This window comes from Mus caroli, chromosome 13 (assembly GCF_900094665.2).
Source record: "Mus caroli chromosome 13, CAROLI_EIJ_v1.1, whole genome shotgun sequence".
Classification (NCBI taxonomy): domain Eukaryota; kingdom Metazoa; phylum Chordata; class Mammalia; order Rodentia; family Muridae; genus Mus; species Mus caroli.
Window position 1 is genome coordinate 59436631 of NC_034582.1, and position 14277 is coordinate 59450907.

General features: G+C 43.6%; 1 protein-coding gene across 3 annotated transcripts in view; it reads right to left on the reverse strand.

The window, feature by feature from the left end:
• Nucleotides 1-283: 283 nt before the first annotated feature.
• Slc35d2 (solute carrier family 35 member D2) overlaps nt 284-14277 on the reverse strand; it is a 33956-nt gene continuing 19962 nt past the window's right edge. For 2 of the 3 annotated variants that reach the window (XM_021180001.2, XM_021180000.2), the window contains exons 7-12: nt 12641-12743; nt 11315-11407; nt 9127-9194; nt 3240-3318; nt 2283-2365; nt 284-1661 (exon numbers count right to left, since the gene is read on the reverse strand). In XM_021180001.2, coding sequence (XP_021035660.1) covers nt 1559-1661; nt 2283-2365; nt 3240-3318; nt 9127-9194; nt 11315-11407; nt 12641-12743 — 529 coding nt within the window. In that variant the 3' untranslated portion in view covers nt 284-1558. The remainder of the gene's footprint in view (nt 1662-2282; nt 2366-3239; nt 3319-9126; nt 9195-11314; nt 11408-12640; nt 12744-14277) is intronic. The other variant, XM_021180002.2, reaches the window with a different exon arrangement.

Genomic DNA, 14277 nt, shown 5'->3' on the forward strand with positions numbered 1-14277 from the left:
CACACACACACACACACACACACACACACACACACACACTTGTATTAAGTAGTTGGAAACATATTCCTTCAGTTACTACCACCTGTGACTCTACTTCTAGAAACCTAGATGTTGCTGGCAGGGCTGGGGAGTTAACTCTGTAAGTACTTGTCACAAACATCTAACTTTCAAAATCCCTTGAACAAACCTGGAGGGAGCTGGGCAGAACAAGACAGATGAGCCATTTGTACTCGTTACTTCTCTGTTGTGATAAACAAACAAACAACAAAAAACTATAACCAAGTCAATTTATAGAAAGGGTTTATTTGGGCCTACAGTTCCAGAGAGATCAGTGTGGCAGAAACAGCTGAGAGCTCGTCAAACCACAAACAGGAAACTCAGCAAGCAAACCTGAAATGGATGGAGACTTTGAAACCTCAGAGCCCACCCCAGTGACACATTTTGTCCAGCAATGTCACCCAACCAGGGACCACACATTCAAATATCTAAGACTATGGAGATGAACTGATGGTGTGGGGTTTTGCAAAGTTTTTCCAACACTTGTCCTTAAAAGGCTATCTTGTTGTTCCTTCAAGATGGAGTAATGTGGGCTGGTGAGATGGCTCAGCAGTTAAGAGCACTAACTGCTCTTCTGGAGGTCCTGAGTTCAAATCCCAGCAACCACATGGTGGCACACAACCACCCGTAATGAGATCTGAAGACAGCTACAGTGTACTTACATATAATAAATAAATAAAATCTTTAAAAAAAAAAAAGAAGATAGAGTAATGTGTGCACACATGTATGTATGTGTGTGCATGTGTATGTGGAGACCAGAGGCTAATGATGGGTGTCTTCCTCAGTCACTCTCCATCCTATTCTTTGAGACAGTGTCTCTCACTGAACCTGATGCTTGCCATTTAAGACTGGCTGGCAAGCCAGAGTCTCAGGACATGTCTGTCTCTGCTACCCAGAGCTGAGATAATTGACATGCTCCATGCCTGGCAGAGTGCAGAGATCAAACTCATTTGTCTCCTGAGTACAGTGAGCACTCTATACACCTCAGACCCAGGAATATTCCTGGACACTGAATAACTGACTAGTTTCTATCATACTGTAATATCACACTGTGCGGCATATATAGACAGGACTTTATTTCACTGTGATGACCTGGAAAAAAAAATACCAACACATTCAAAACTGAATGACTCTTACAAAGACAAAGAGATGGTTCAACAACAAAAAGTTTTCCCTCATTTTCCTTGGATGAGGCCTTTAAAATTAAGGCCACAGTGCTGATAAGCCAAGTCATCCTTGAAACATCTTCCTCAGCACATAGTGAGGGCCCTGTGGATGATTTTGAGCAAATTCACTTAGTTGGGAAGGTTTTGTACTATGAGTCGTGGGTTCCTCGTGGCTCGTTGTGCAGTGACGTGTGAGGTAGCTTTCTTGGTATTTCGAAGACATTCCTTTTTGTGCTCTGACCAAGCAGGGGACTGCCCCATGTGTGGGACCTCTGGTCTGCCCACTCCTGCTGAGGCTGCTCTTTCCAGCCTAGGCCTGCAACTCTGTCTTCAGCCTAGCTCTTCAGATCCAGAGGGATGCTTTCTTCATCCACAGGTTGTTTAGGTTTCAACTGGCTGCTTAGTGTTAAAAAGGAGTATCTTAAACCACCTGCCATGCTGAAGAGAGAAGAGAAAAGAGTTAAAAAATCCTATGGGCACTGTTAATGTAATACAATGTAACTGCAGTCAGCTTGATTTGAACACAACTATTAAGATCTCTGGGGTTTTTTTTCCCTCACAGGTTGGTAGGTAGATTGAGAAATTTCTTCTCTGCAAGTGTTTGGAGACAGGGAAAGAAAGTGAGTGTTCAATTTTTACTGGATAAAGTAACGTGTAATAATTGTACAAATAACACCCGGGCGTAGAACCCAAAAATGTGTTTAAAAGCATCAGGGTGCCAACAGCATCCTTGAGACACAGCCCTTCAAAAGGCTACAAGTAATGAGATCCACACGGCAGGTTGTGTGAACTGAATTTAGGCCTTAGCCCTGAGATTCTTTATGACACATGTCCCCAGAGACCACGTGAAAAAATGAAGGCCACAAACACAACAGGCCTGGAGCAGGGGATGCAGCTCGGTTGCAGAACACTTACTTGCCTGGCACGCACATAGCCCTGGTTCCATCCTGAGTGTGGCAACTAGTAAAACCATTTCTCTTTGATTTTTTGCTTATTATATACCAAGTGATCATGTTAAATCCCTTATTTACTGTGAGTTCATTTAAAAGTCTCACTTACCAAATATTTAACCCTATAAAGTTTAAGAGGGAGAAAATGTAGTCTCCACCAACCAACATCCCAATGTAGGCAACCGATACATTCTGCAAAGAGAGGGGGCTCATCATTGAAGAGTAAGGAACTTCAGGGCAAATGCAGACACGTGACACCTGAGGCCTGACGTTGGGCTACTTTGCATAGAGGCTTGTATGGAATACCTAATGACATATGGCTTTATAAATAAATACATTTGATAACTAAAATGTAGTTACCGAAAACTGTACTGTTCACCCTCCCCGAGTTCCAGGCAATAGGTGGGACAGTACAGCTGTAATTTGCTTGCTAGCTGCTCCCATCTTTATACCATCACCGGCACAGCAAATTTTTACCCTATCACCCCTAACCTGAACAGGGCAGGCAGCTAAGTTCTAAGTAGAACTCTGCGCAAGCCATTTGAGGAAGCCACTGGGTAGAGCAGGTAAGGTTTTCTCACTCACTTTAGGAGCTTATGTGAAGAGAAAAATAGTGTGGACTAGAATTCAGACCAACACCACTCTCTGTTCAATAGTTGTGACCTCAAGTGCACACAGGCAGACACAAACACCTCTGCACCAACCTACCAATCCAAGGTCACTGCTTTATCATAGAGTGGGAGTACTAAAACCATTCCTTCAGAAGGATTTGTCTTCTTAGTGGGCAGGTTCTCCCAGCAAAACTAATTCCAAATAACGAGGTGATCACAGATATTTGATTTTTCTTTCCAGTTGTTACTTTTTTTTCCCCAAATTATGCCCTCACCTGCCTCCAGTTTTAAAGTAATAAAACACTTTCTTTTGGGGGTTAGCAACTTCACTCAAGATCAGCAGCAGGGATCACACAGCGCCCCCTAGAGTCACAGCCTCAGCAAAAAGTAGCTTTCAGCACATGGTTTCCATCTGGTTCCCACCCTGGTGTTAAGCGCCAGGCTCCATCTCTTACCTTGATCGCTCCAACCACCGCCGTGGTCAGAGCTGAGTTGTAATAACTGCAAAGAGCTGTGGAGTACATCAGGAGGAACCTGAGGGCAGAAGACAGAGAGCGTGAGCGCCGGCCTGCTCTGGGTGTCATGAAGGTTCTAGAACCCAGATCTAGACGGGGTCGGGGGAGGTTCAGCCTGCGCATAAGCGTTTCTCATGGTGCGTCCACAAAGTGAGGGAAAGAAAAGGATTTTTATCAACAGATATGATCTCCACATCGTCATACGTGTTTGTAGTGTGATTTGGTCACATCCGTTTCCCGCTGCCTCCCTCTCAGTGACTCCCTTTCTATTTTCACAAGGCTTCTGTTTTGTTGGGGAGTCCTTTGTTTTTGGTAACCTACGACATTTTTTGTTTTACTTCGAGGTCTATTTGGTTTGAGATTTGTTTGAGGGTGGATCTCTCTACGTAGCCTTGGCTGACCCGGAACTCATGTATGACCCGGAACTCAAAACAAACCCGGCCTTGAATTCAGAGAGAAACACTTGCCTGTGTTTTCCAAGTGCTGGGATTATAGGCATGCATGCACCACTCTGCCTGCCAAGTGTCCTTGTTTTTATAGAAATATTACTAGTTTTGTAAATGAGGTACTAGTATTTAGATGCTGAACTTGGACACTTCAGAAAAATCTGTTTCTAGGACCCCACATGGTACTGTTTGCCGTTCATCATCTCAGTACTTACAGTACGAGAAGCAGGAGGCTCGAAAGTAAAAGAGTAGCCTTGGCTGCATCAAGGCCAGCCTAGGTCACATGAGACCACCCATGTCCCAAATACATAATGTGTGCCTTCAGTTGTTATAATTTTAATGAACTCAATGAATAATATTACTTACTTCCCTGCGTAAGTTTCTAACACTCAGCCCTATGTTCCTGTCACCAAGTGCAGCTCTGCCCGACTCTGGTGATCTGACCCACACACCTAACCAGGAGGAGCTCAGAGTACACCTGTGGAGCCTAGGAAACCTCAAGCCAAGCTGCATCCTGTGGCTTCCAAACTTAAGGTCAGCCTTCCACCAGGACAAGCATGGATATTCTTTTTTATTTCTGCTGAAAAATCCCAAATCCAGGTTCCATCAGGCCTGGTTGAAAAACACTTTGGCCTGCTTGCAGATTCAGTAACTGGGACCCCCAAGATCTCAGTACCATCTGCCAGAAGTATGGGCAGCCAGGACAGTTACTCATCACCTGTGCTTAGCTAGAGGAGGGGATCCTGGCTAACAAACTGGAGTTGCTGGGAATGAACCCCAGTCCTGACTAACACAGGGTTTGGAGATAGAAAGGCTGCACTTCTCAATATGCCCACTAGATGTCCTCAGAGAGGGAGAATATAAAAATCATTTTTAAATGGGGCTAAACTTGTAAAGTGTTTGCTAGGCAAGGGTGAGAACTAGTGTTTAGCTTTCAAGCACACATGTTTTTAAAGCCAGATTGGATGGTGCACACATGTAATCCCAGGACTAGGAGATAGATGACTGAGGGTCTTTGGGATTGCAGGCCACCCAGTCTAGCCAAATCAGAGAGCTCTTGGTTCAGTGGGAGATCGCATGTCAAAAAGCAAGGCGGAGATTGATAGGTGATAGATAGATATCGACTTATGGCTGCAACACACATGTACACACATGTGCATACTCTACACACACAGACACATACACGCTAAGTAATTTGAAAGAAACATTTCTGCATACCGATAATTACTTATTAAGGGCATTGGATAAGACCAAGATATTGATCTAAAAGAGCCCTCATGAATTCCATACATGGTATCTTAGGGTTACTATTTCTGTGATGAAACAGCACAACCAAAGAAACTTAGGGAGGAAAGGACTACTCAGCTTACGCCTCCACGGCACTCACCGGTTCATCATGGAAGGAAGTCAGGACAGGGTAAGAACCTAGAGACAGAAGCCATGGAGGTGTACTGCTTACTGGCTGGCTCCCCATGGCTTGCTCAGCCTGCTTTCTTATAGAACAACAGGCCAGGGATGGCCCCACCTGCAATGGCCTTGGCCTTCCCACATCAATCACTAATTAAGAAGATGTCCCACAGCCAGATATTATGGGAGCATTTTCTCAGCTGAGGTTCCCTCCATTCAGATAACTTTAGCTTGTATCGAGTTGACATAAAACTATCCCACACACAAGGGAAATCTCAACACTTGGTTTCTGTTTGTATTTATTTATTTACATATTTTTGAGTTCCGTGCAACCCATGCCAGCACATAGTTGAGTGCAGTACCCACCTTTAGACAATAAAAACCAATTTACACATCTGCTACTGAATGTAATGGTACTGTGGCAGTCAGTCTTGTCCACATGACTAAACTTAGGATCACCATGGAAAAATTCTACTGGGCATAGCTGGGAGGGAGTTTCCAGAAAGGTTTAACTGAAGAGGGAAGAGCCACCCAAACAGAAGCAGCACAATCCCACCGCCTTCCATCCCAGACGGAATAAAAAAGCAACAGTAAGTTGGGTATCAGGATTCACTCTCTCTGCTTCACTGCGGATACAAAGTGTCAGCTGCCTCTCTCCTGCCACCTTCCCTGCCAAATGGACTGCGCTCTCAGTGAGCCAAAGGGAATCCTGAAGTTGCTTTGTCACAGTGAGGAAAAAAAGCAACTAACATAAGGTTACCACGCATGTTTCATCTTGGATTCCAGGCTCATACCCACAGTCACAGGTAGGTCACAGAAGCCAGAACCTCCTCCTCGGAGGTATAGCCTTTCGTGTTTCTCCTGCTTCTGACCTGGAGCTGGCCATAAACTCTCTGACTGATCTCGTCTTGTAAATGACCATAAGAGCCCTGTTTCTGAAAGGCAGGATCCAACGACTTGAGGAAAGTACGCTACAGAGAGAGCCCAGGAAGCGTCTGAACAGAAAGGCTTTCCAGACTTCCCCATCCTGTCCATCATCATGAGAACACACTCTGTCTGTTCAATTGCATCTTCACACCACAGTCCACGTCTACGCCATGACAACTGTGCGCTTGGATTACAAGAAGGGAAACAAGAATGAACTTTCTCCGATCCCTGGGCGAGCAGTGCACCCCACCTCCACTGTCCACCCTCCTGAGACTCTGACTGCTCATCTGCATCCTTAGAACTATCCTTTATAACAAGCCTCAGGCTATCTAGTGTTTGTCTGCACGTTTAACAAGATGCTCTAGCAACTGGATTGGCCCTGAGGAAGGGGGTCTCAAGAACCCAATTTTAGCCAGTGCTCTGGAAATCCTGAAATTCAATTGGTACAGTGCTGGAGGACCTGAGTTCAATCTCCAAAACTCATGTAGAGGGGGAAAAAGAGCTGAGCATGGTGGTGTACTTATAATCCCAGCACTGGGAGACAGGTGCATCCCTAGGGCTGGATGGCCGGTCAACCTAGCTGAGTCAGCAACTTCCAGGCCACATCTACCCTGTCTGTAAAAACAAGGTTGTTTTGTGGACCTTTGGACATTTAATACACACACATCACACACACACACACACACACACACACACACACACACACACACATACATACACAGACCAGAGAGAGAGAGAGAGAGATTCAAAACAACTTTGGATACCCTGAGTTGGGAAGTGTGATACCTTGGCGTTTCTATTAAGGAGAATATTGCTTCCTTGGAGAGATTAAAGGTCCTGGGACAGGTTAGAAACAGATTAGGGTAATCTGCTTGGACAACAGGAAGCCGGTGCCAGCTGTAAAAGGAGTGAACTAGAACCTGTGATCTCTCAACATGGCAGCCTTTTTCAAGTAGAGGCTGCCAGCCTGCAGCTCCGACTGCGTTTTACCTTGCATGCAGGCATTGATTATTTGAGCTCCGTTGTTTATCCCATCTTCCTGAAGCACTGAGCCCCCACAACCTGTTTGCAAACCCTTAGCCACACATTTAGGATTCCAGAAGATTAGTCTAACCTCACCATAACCCAAAGGGAAATTAAACACCTGCCCTTCCAACACTCTATTGGCTTTGTAATGAGCTTATTAAAAAATGTAGTAAATTCCAGTAAGACAGCTCAGCAGATAAAGGTCCTTGCCTCCAAGCCTGAAAACCTCTGTTCAACCCCTGGGATCAATATGGTAGAAGAGAACAAACACCACATATACACTAAGGCAGCGCACGCACACACAGACACACACACACACACACACACACACACACACGGATGAATAAACATTAAGAAAAATTGTAAAGAAAAAAATTTAAATATAGTATTTTAAGATTATAATTTCAGGGCTGGCGAGATGGCTCAGTGGTTAAGAGTGCCGACTGCTCTTCCGAAGGTCCTGAGTTCAAATCCCAACAACCATATAGTGGCTCACAACCATCGTTAACGAAATCTGATGCCCTCTTTTGGAGTATCTGAGGACAGCTACAGTGTACTTACATATAATAAATAAAGAAATGAATAAATACATAAATAAATAAAAAATTTTAAAAAAGATTATAATTTCAGTAGTGGTTGAGAAAAAGAAGTTTGGGATACAAACTTGAAAGTGGTGACATTAACTAAGAGGCTTCAGTTGGCTCTCTGGCTCCTGCCTTGGGAAGCAGCTGACACTAACCCTGAGCTGCCTGCTGAGCGAACAGCAGGAGCTGGTGGCCAGCCATCCTGAAGAGTGAGTGACTTCTGAGGCTGTGGGGAAACAAACCAGCCGGCTGAGGCATGTTACAAGGGCGTAGAACTTGGAGAGGGTCCACCATGCCAAAGCTGGGACTTTCTTCTAACAGGGCTTTGGAATTAAAACTCAGTAACAGAAGGTTAGTACATGGAAGAGAAGAAAAACTATTGGCGAAGTCTGTGAAAAGAAAGCAGACAGCAGAGCTCAACGGAGTTCAAGAGGAGAGAATTACTAGATTAGTGTGGCATTGTAACCCTGTGATCCCAGCACTTGGGAGGTGGGAGTCAGGACAACTGCAACTCAAGCTGTTTCTTTTGTTTGTTTGTTTGTTTGTTTGTTTGTTTTTGTTTTTGTTTGTTTGTTTCTTCTTCCTCTCCTTCTAACTCAGTCAGGCTGTGAACTTTAAGAATCTCTAGCCTCAACCTCTCGGGTGACGGACCTACAGGCGTACTCCACAGTGCACAGCTTAGCATTTCTTATTGACCCCTTTCTATATGTTTAGTATGTATGTCCCAAGTCCACTTTACAATTAAATCCTCCAGTTTGCATATCCCAGCCTCATGAATGTGACTCTTGAGCTCAACATTCCCATTTCAAAGATAAAGCAGCATGAGGCCCGGAGAGGCTAAGCAGCTTGTCCACAGACCCAGAGCTAGTTAAGTGTCAAATCCAAGATTGAACCTCCACACATGTGCTGTGGCACATGGGTAGACAGACAGATACATACATACATACAGAGAGAGAGAGAGAGAGAGAGAGAGAGAGTAATAATAAATTAAGAACTCCATCACCAGAATAACTATTAAATCCAATAAAGCTAAAGGAAGGGGTAACAGAGACCAGAGACACAGCTCAGTGTGTTAAGAGCGCCTGCTGCTCTTGCAGAGGCCCTGGATTGGGTTCTTACTGCCCTCATGATGACTGTGCCACCTTGTAACTCCAGTTCCAGGGGATCCAGCACTCTCTCTGACCTCTGCAAATAGCTGTGATACTGAAGTGTTTGGACCCACCAGGATATAAAGTCGGTACGTCCAGCACCGACAGAGCCTGCAAATGCAGGGCTTGTGTGTGTGTTGGGAGTACAGGGGGAGGGGTGCCCTGTCCAGAGAAAGTCAAGAGACACACAAGAAAGAGGATTCTGGCAGAACAGACCGGCAGACAAATTAGATCTGACTTGTCAAGAAATACCATCAACCAACTGCTCCACTTTCATATAGTTTCTTACCCCAAAAGACAGGAAAGAAGAAACTGTATGATAAATAAGACATTCTTCCAGTGTCTGAATTCAGTGGCCTGTGATGAGAAAGAACAGATCCATCGTGCGGTTAGTGACAGTTCAGCTTAAATCCAGTTGGCACAACCCTACCGTAACCTTTTGTGCCATTGATGCATTGACAATAATTACACAGTTCTATCAAAGAGACAATGCATTAAATATCAATAACTAGTTAAACAAGGGCTTATTGTACTACTTTCCAAACCCTTATGTTTGAAAATTTCCATCATAAAAAGATTTTATTGTTACTTATTGAGTAGTCTTCTGACTCCCTATGCGCAGCTTGTCATGAGTACATCTGTGATGGTTTGTATATGCTTGGCCTAGGAAGTGGCACTATTTGAAGGTGTGGCCTTGTTGGAGTAGGTGTGTCACCATAAGTGTATAAGAACCTTATCCTAGCTGCCTGGAAACCAGTATTCTGCTAGCAGCGTTCAGATGAAGATGTAGAACTTTCAGCTCCTCCTGCACCATTTCTGCCTGGATGCTGCCATGTTCCTGCCTGGATGATAATGGACTGAACCTCTGAACCTGTAAGCCAGCCCCAATTAAATGTTGTCCTTGTAAGAGTTGCCTTGGTCACTAACTAAGGCAACATCCTTATACAAACACACACACACACACACACACAGAATTAAATAACCAAATTGTAATAAGTTAAAGACCAAGAACTAGAGTATTTATACAAACAATCAATAAAAATTATTTACTCTGGACAACATAAACCCTGAGAGGGTTACTTAGTAATATTTCTTAAAATACATATGTTCTTCACCAGCGCACACTTTAATAAACACTAGTTTTCTATCTTTAAGAATGAATCTATACTGGTAACATTTGAAGAAACAGAATATACAAATCATGCTAGATTATGAAGCTTTTGCACTTTGTGGGGTCAATCAGAAAAAAATCAATATTTTAAAATCCCTCTCCCTCAGTTGCAACACACTACATGTATTTTGGCCTCCTAGAGGGAAGGTCAAATGAGTCTCTCCCAAGGATTGGGGTTTGTTAACAGAGGGCTGTTATCTCTGACTTCATTTCCCACAGTTAATCATCCACTGACTATGTAAGTCCAAAGTCCAGGACTCACTTCCCAGAGTAATGAGTCACCAAAAACTTTGGCCTTTCCATCTCTCCCTGTCGACTCATTCATTCTTCCTCCAATGACAGAGAGAGAATATTCCACTCCGTGTTATCCGTCAGCTTCCAGTGTATTTAGCTCAAACTTTATACAGATGTACATCAACTCCCCTCTTTATCATATTTAGTTCATAATCTAAAATGGACTCGGCCATGCAACCAACTAAAAGTTCTTGGAATAACTCAGTGAACATTTCAGATATTGCAGAGTGAAAGCAGGTCACTTGTTCCTGGTCAGGTCTCTCTCTCATTTTCATTACTAATTACAGTGTGTATCTTACATCTCTGGTCATCTCTTGCCATCTAATACTTTAGTAAAGGTGTACTCATATTTTTTCTTTAGGTTTTCTATTACATTTGTAATAGAAAAGACAGTCTACCAGAATCAGCTCTTTCCATATGTAATATGGATCCTGGCGATGGAACTCAGGTCATCAGGCTTGGCAGCAAGCGCCCTCTCTCCAGCCCAAATGAATTGTATTCTAAACATTATAGCTTTTGTATTTTATCATTTTAGAGGAATAAAAAAATCCTTTGATCCCCCCACTCCCCTTTGTGGCACTAAGGGTCAAACCCACAGTCCTGTGCATGCCAGCCAGTGTTCTACCACTGAGCTACATCCCCAGGCCTGGATATTGCTCTTAGATCTTTCAGTGTATTATTCTAGTTATATTTTCTTTCTAAATAATAATTCTACAAAGCTCTCCAGTCCATCTGCAATTTCAGTGCCTGGTAATCACTCAATTCAGAGAACTCTGCCTAAATCTCTAGAGTCTAAACTGAAGAGGCCAGAGAGGGCAAACAGTGGGTGAACTGGCACCACATCAGAAGGCAAAGTTCTCCTAGAATATGAGAATTTAAGGGGCTAACTCTCAATTTACCCACAAAGTACAAAATACAACAAAGTCAACGACACACTGAGCACACTCACCCTAGCACATCCTAGCTCGGCCTCACCTACCTTAACCATGTTTATAACACAGGCCATATTTACCTGCTGAAAGTCTCCAGTAGAGACGCTAATAATGAGAGTTGGGATAAGCATGAAGCAGGCATTATAGAAAAGCACTCCGTACTTCCCCAGCTCCTGTGAAAATAAGAAAATTACATTCAACTCTAGAGCTCTAAGGTATCGTGTCTCCTGGGCTGATTTGTCTATTTATGCACAATTAGAATGTTTAAAAGGCTGGCAAGGTACTGTAAGACTTTTGGCCCATGTCTGTTGTAAAATGGACCATTGCACTGTGTTGTAACTTCGGAATAAATATTTGTTCAACACCAGCAAGCACACGTACAATGGATGAAAACAGAGGGCTTGAGGCCCTACCCATCTCTAACACTCCACTATTAAGCACGTTATTCAAAGTAGCCAATCTGAAATGAGATAATGGAAATTTAAAATGTTAACTAATTCTTTTAAAACATCTGCTCCATCCATTAAAGAATAGCAGCCTATCATGTTTGCTTTTACTAAAGTGACCACCCACTTCTCCTTAAAAAAAAGGGTGTGTGTGTGTGACATATTGTATTTTCAGGAAGACAATGGACCTGTTTTTGTAAAACTGTCACCATTCAAAGAAACAAATGGGCATACAGATTTTAAAAATAGCTCACAGAAAAGCACCCATCAGTCAATGAGAGCTCCCTCACAAAGCACAAAGAGCCCAGAACAAAAACCCATATGCTAGCTCACCCCAGACAGCTTCCGGTCACAGCTGGGGCTGGGTGAGGTCTGGGGCAGCACGACAGGCAGCCCCAACAGCTTGCGATCTGAAGAGGTAGTTGGTACTGGAGGACATGACAAATGACCGCCAGACACCTCACTTCATGAGGAAACACATTTGGAGAAATGAAAGTCTAAAGGCGTAATGGCCTGTGAGTTACCGAAGCTCACAGCTAGAAATCTACAGGCACTGTCCCACCTCCTTCTGAATCTGTCACGGTCATTAATGATGCTGCTTTAAAACAATGGATTTGCTTTTCAAAATGTATATAAATATACATATGTACATACATATATATTCACAAATACATATGCACATATATATTCATGTATATTTTGAAAAGCAAATATATACACACACACATATATATATATATACATACTGATTGAACATCTAAAATAGTGACATTTTTTCTTGCAATACCAAGAATAACAAGGTCTCATACAAATAAGATAATTAAGAAGAAATCAGTAGTTTCTAGATCACAGGACGTGCATCGAGTTACACGCCAACTGAACACGCTCATTGTCCTTTTTCATGTCATTCCAGGAGCCAGATGGCACGGGCGTAAAGCTGCAGGAGGGAAGGTCCGGTACCTTCGGGTCCATTTTCTGTTTGGTATAAACTCCATTTGCTGCGGTGAAGATATCATTCAAGAATACAAAAACGTAGCCTTCCAAGTTGAATGTGAGGTCAGAGCTGGCAGGGAGAACAGGAAGAGGAGGCGTTATAAAGACACTCTCAATCTGACCTCGGAACATGCTTGTGGTCTGTGTCTGTGGTCTGGTCAGATCTGTGTGCAGTGCTAGTATCATCTTTTCTTAGGCAAATTATTCTCCCACTAGCAGTAACTCCTCCAGCTCCTCCCAGATAAGAACAAGACAGCTGATCAGGCGATCTCCGTTTAATTACACTTAGCTTAAGACCTGGGGACCTGAACTGTCTAGCTTTAACTGCAAACCCTTTGTTTGTTAACTGATAGGTTGGCACTATCATTAGTGAGCCGCGGCTGTCCTGAGGGCACCATTTGACCACCCACCAAGCGCCCTGTTTATTATAAGCAGGGCCATCCCCAGGGGACAGCCTGGGAGTGACACCTCCATCTGGTGCCCAGACAGTTCCCTGTCTGTCAAAGGGTGAAGCATGCCCTATGTGCCTATGCAAGTCTTCCAAGGAGCTCCAGGACTCTGAGCATCTCAGCAATTTCCCTCCTAAATTAGTAGCACTAACATAAAAATGTCGAAGGGACATGACATGTGGATGAGGCGGACAACTATGTCCAGAGATGTGATTCGCCCACCCACACTTCCTGCTTACCCCATAATCTAAATTGTCAGAAGACAAGCCTTTCATAACCCTCTTGGGATGAATACCTGGAGCTTGTGAGTTTAGTTAGCTAGCTAACTAGTTGGTTACTTGGTTGTTACTGAGACAGGATTTTACTACACTTGCCCAGGAGGGTCTGCAGCTCACACAATACCCTTTTGTAGTACATAATACCACAGGCAAGTAACATTGCATCTCGCTGGTTGGGGACTGCTAAGTTAACAAATAAAAAGGGATACAAATTGTGTTAGTATTTTTCATGCACAGTAATCCACAGAAAAATGAGACTCTAAACAGTTGGATCCAGAGATTTATGTAATATTTTAAGCAAAAGTTCCAGTGCCAAAGACAAACTGGGACCTAGCGGGAAACACACAAGGAAGTAGTGGCAAGGAAAGGTTATGTTAGAGTTTAATTATGCAGACTCCTCGGAGTGCCAAATGTGTTTGTTCAGCAGTAGATGCGGCTGCTCTGGTTAGTCCAGGAGAGGGCCACTTCCACAAAGGGAGGCTAAACCCAACTGCTAGGCACAAAGGGTAGAGCTAAGCCTCCTTGTATCTCTTGGTTCTCAATTTGAATTCAGAACAACCCTGATGCCCAAGTGGCATGTTTTGGTTAATCTATCTACCTAGTTGTACTTCTTGTTCATAAACGCTGCCTGCAGGAATCGCTGGAGGGAGCTACGTCTAGATTTGCAAATGATTCCTTTGAGCAACAGAAGTGTTAAGCTCAACTTGTCTATAGTTTTTTCTTGGGAGCTGGACAGGTAGTAAGTTCTGTTGGTAAAGTGTTTGTCACACAAACACAAGGACCTGAATTCAATCCTCAAAATCCACATTAGAAACCCAGACATGGCGACATTCGATTGAAATCCTAGAGCTAAGAAAGGGAGACAGGTGGATCCCTG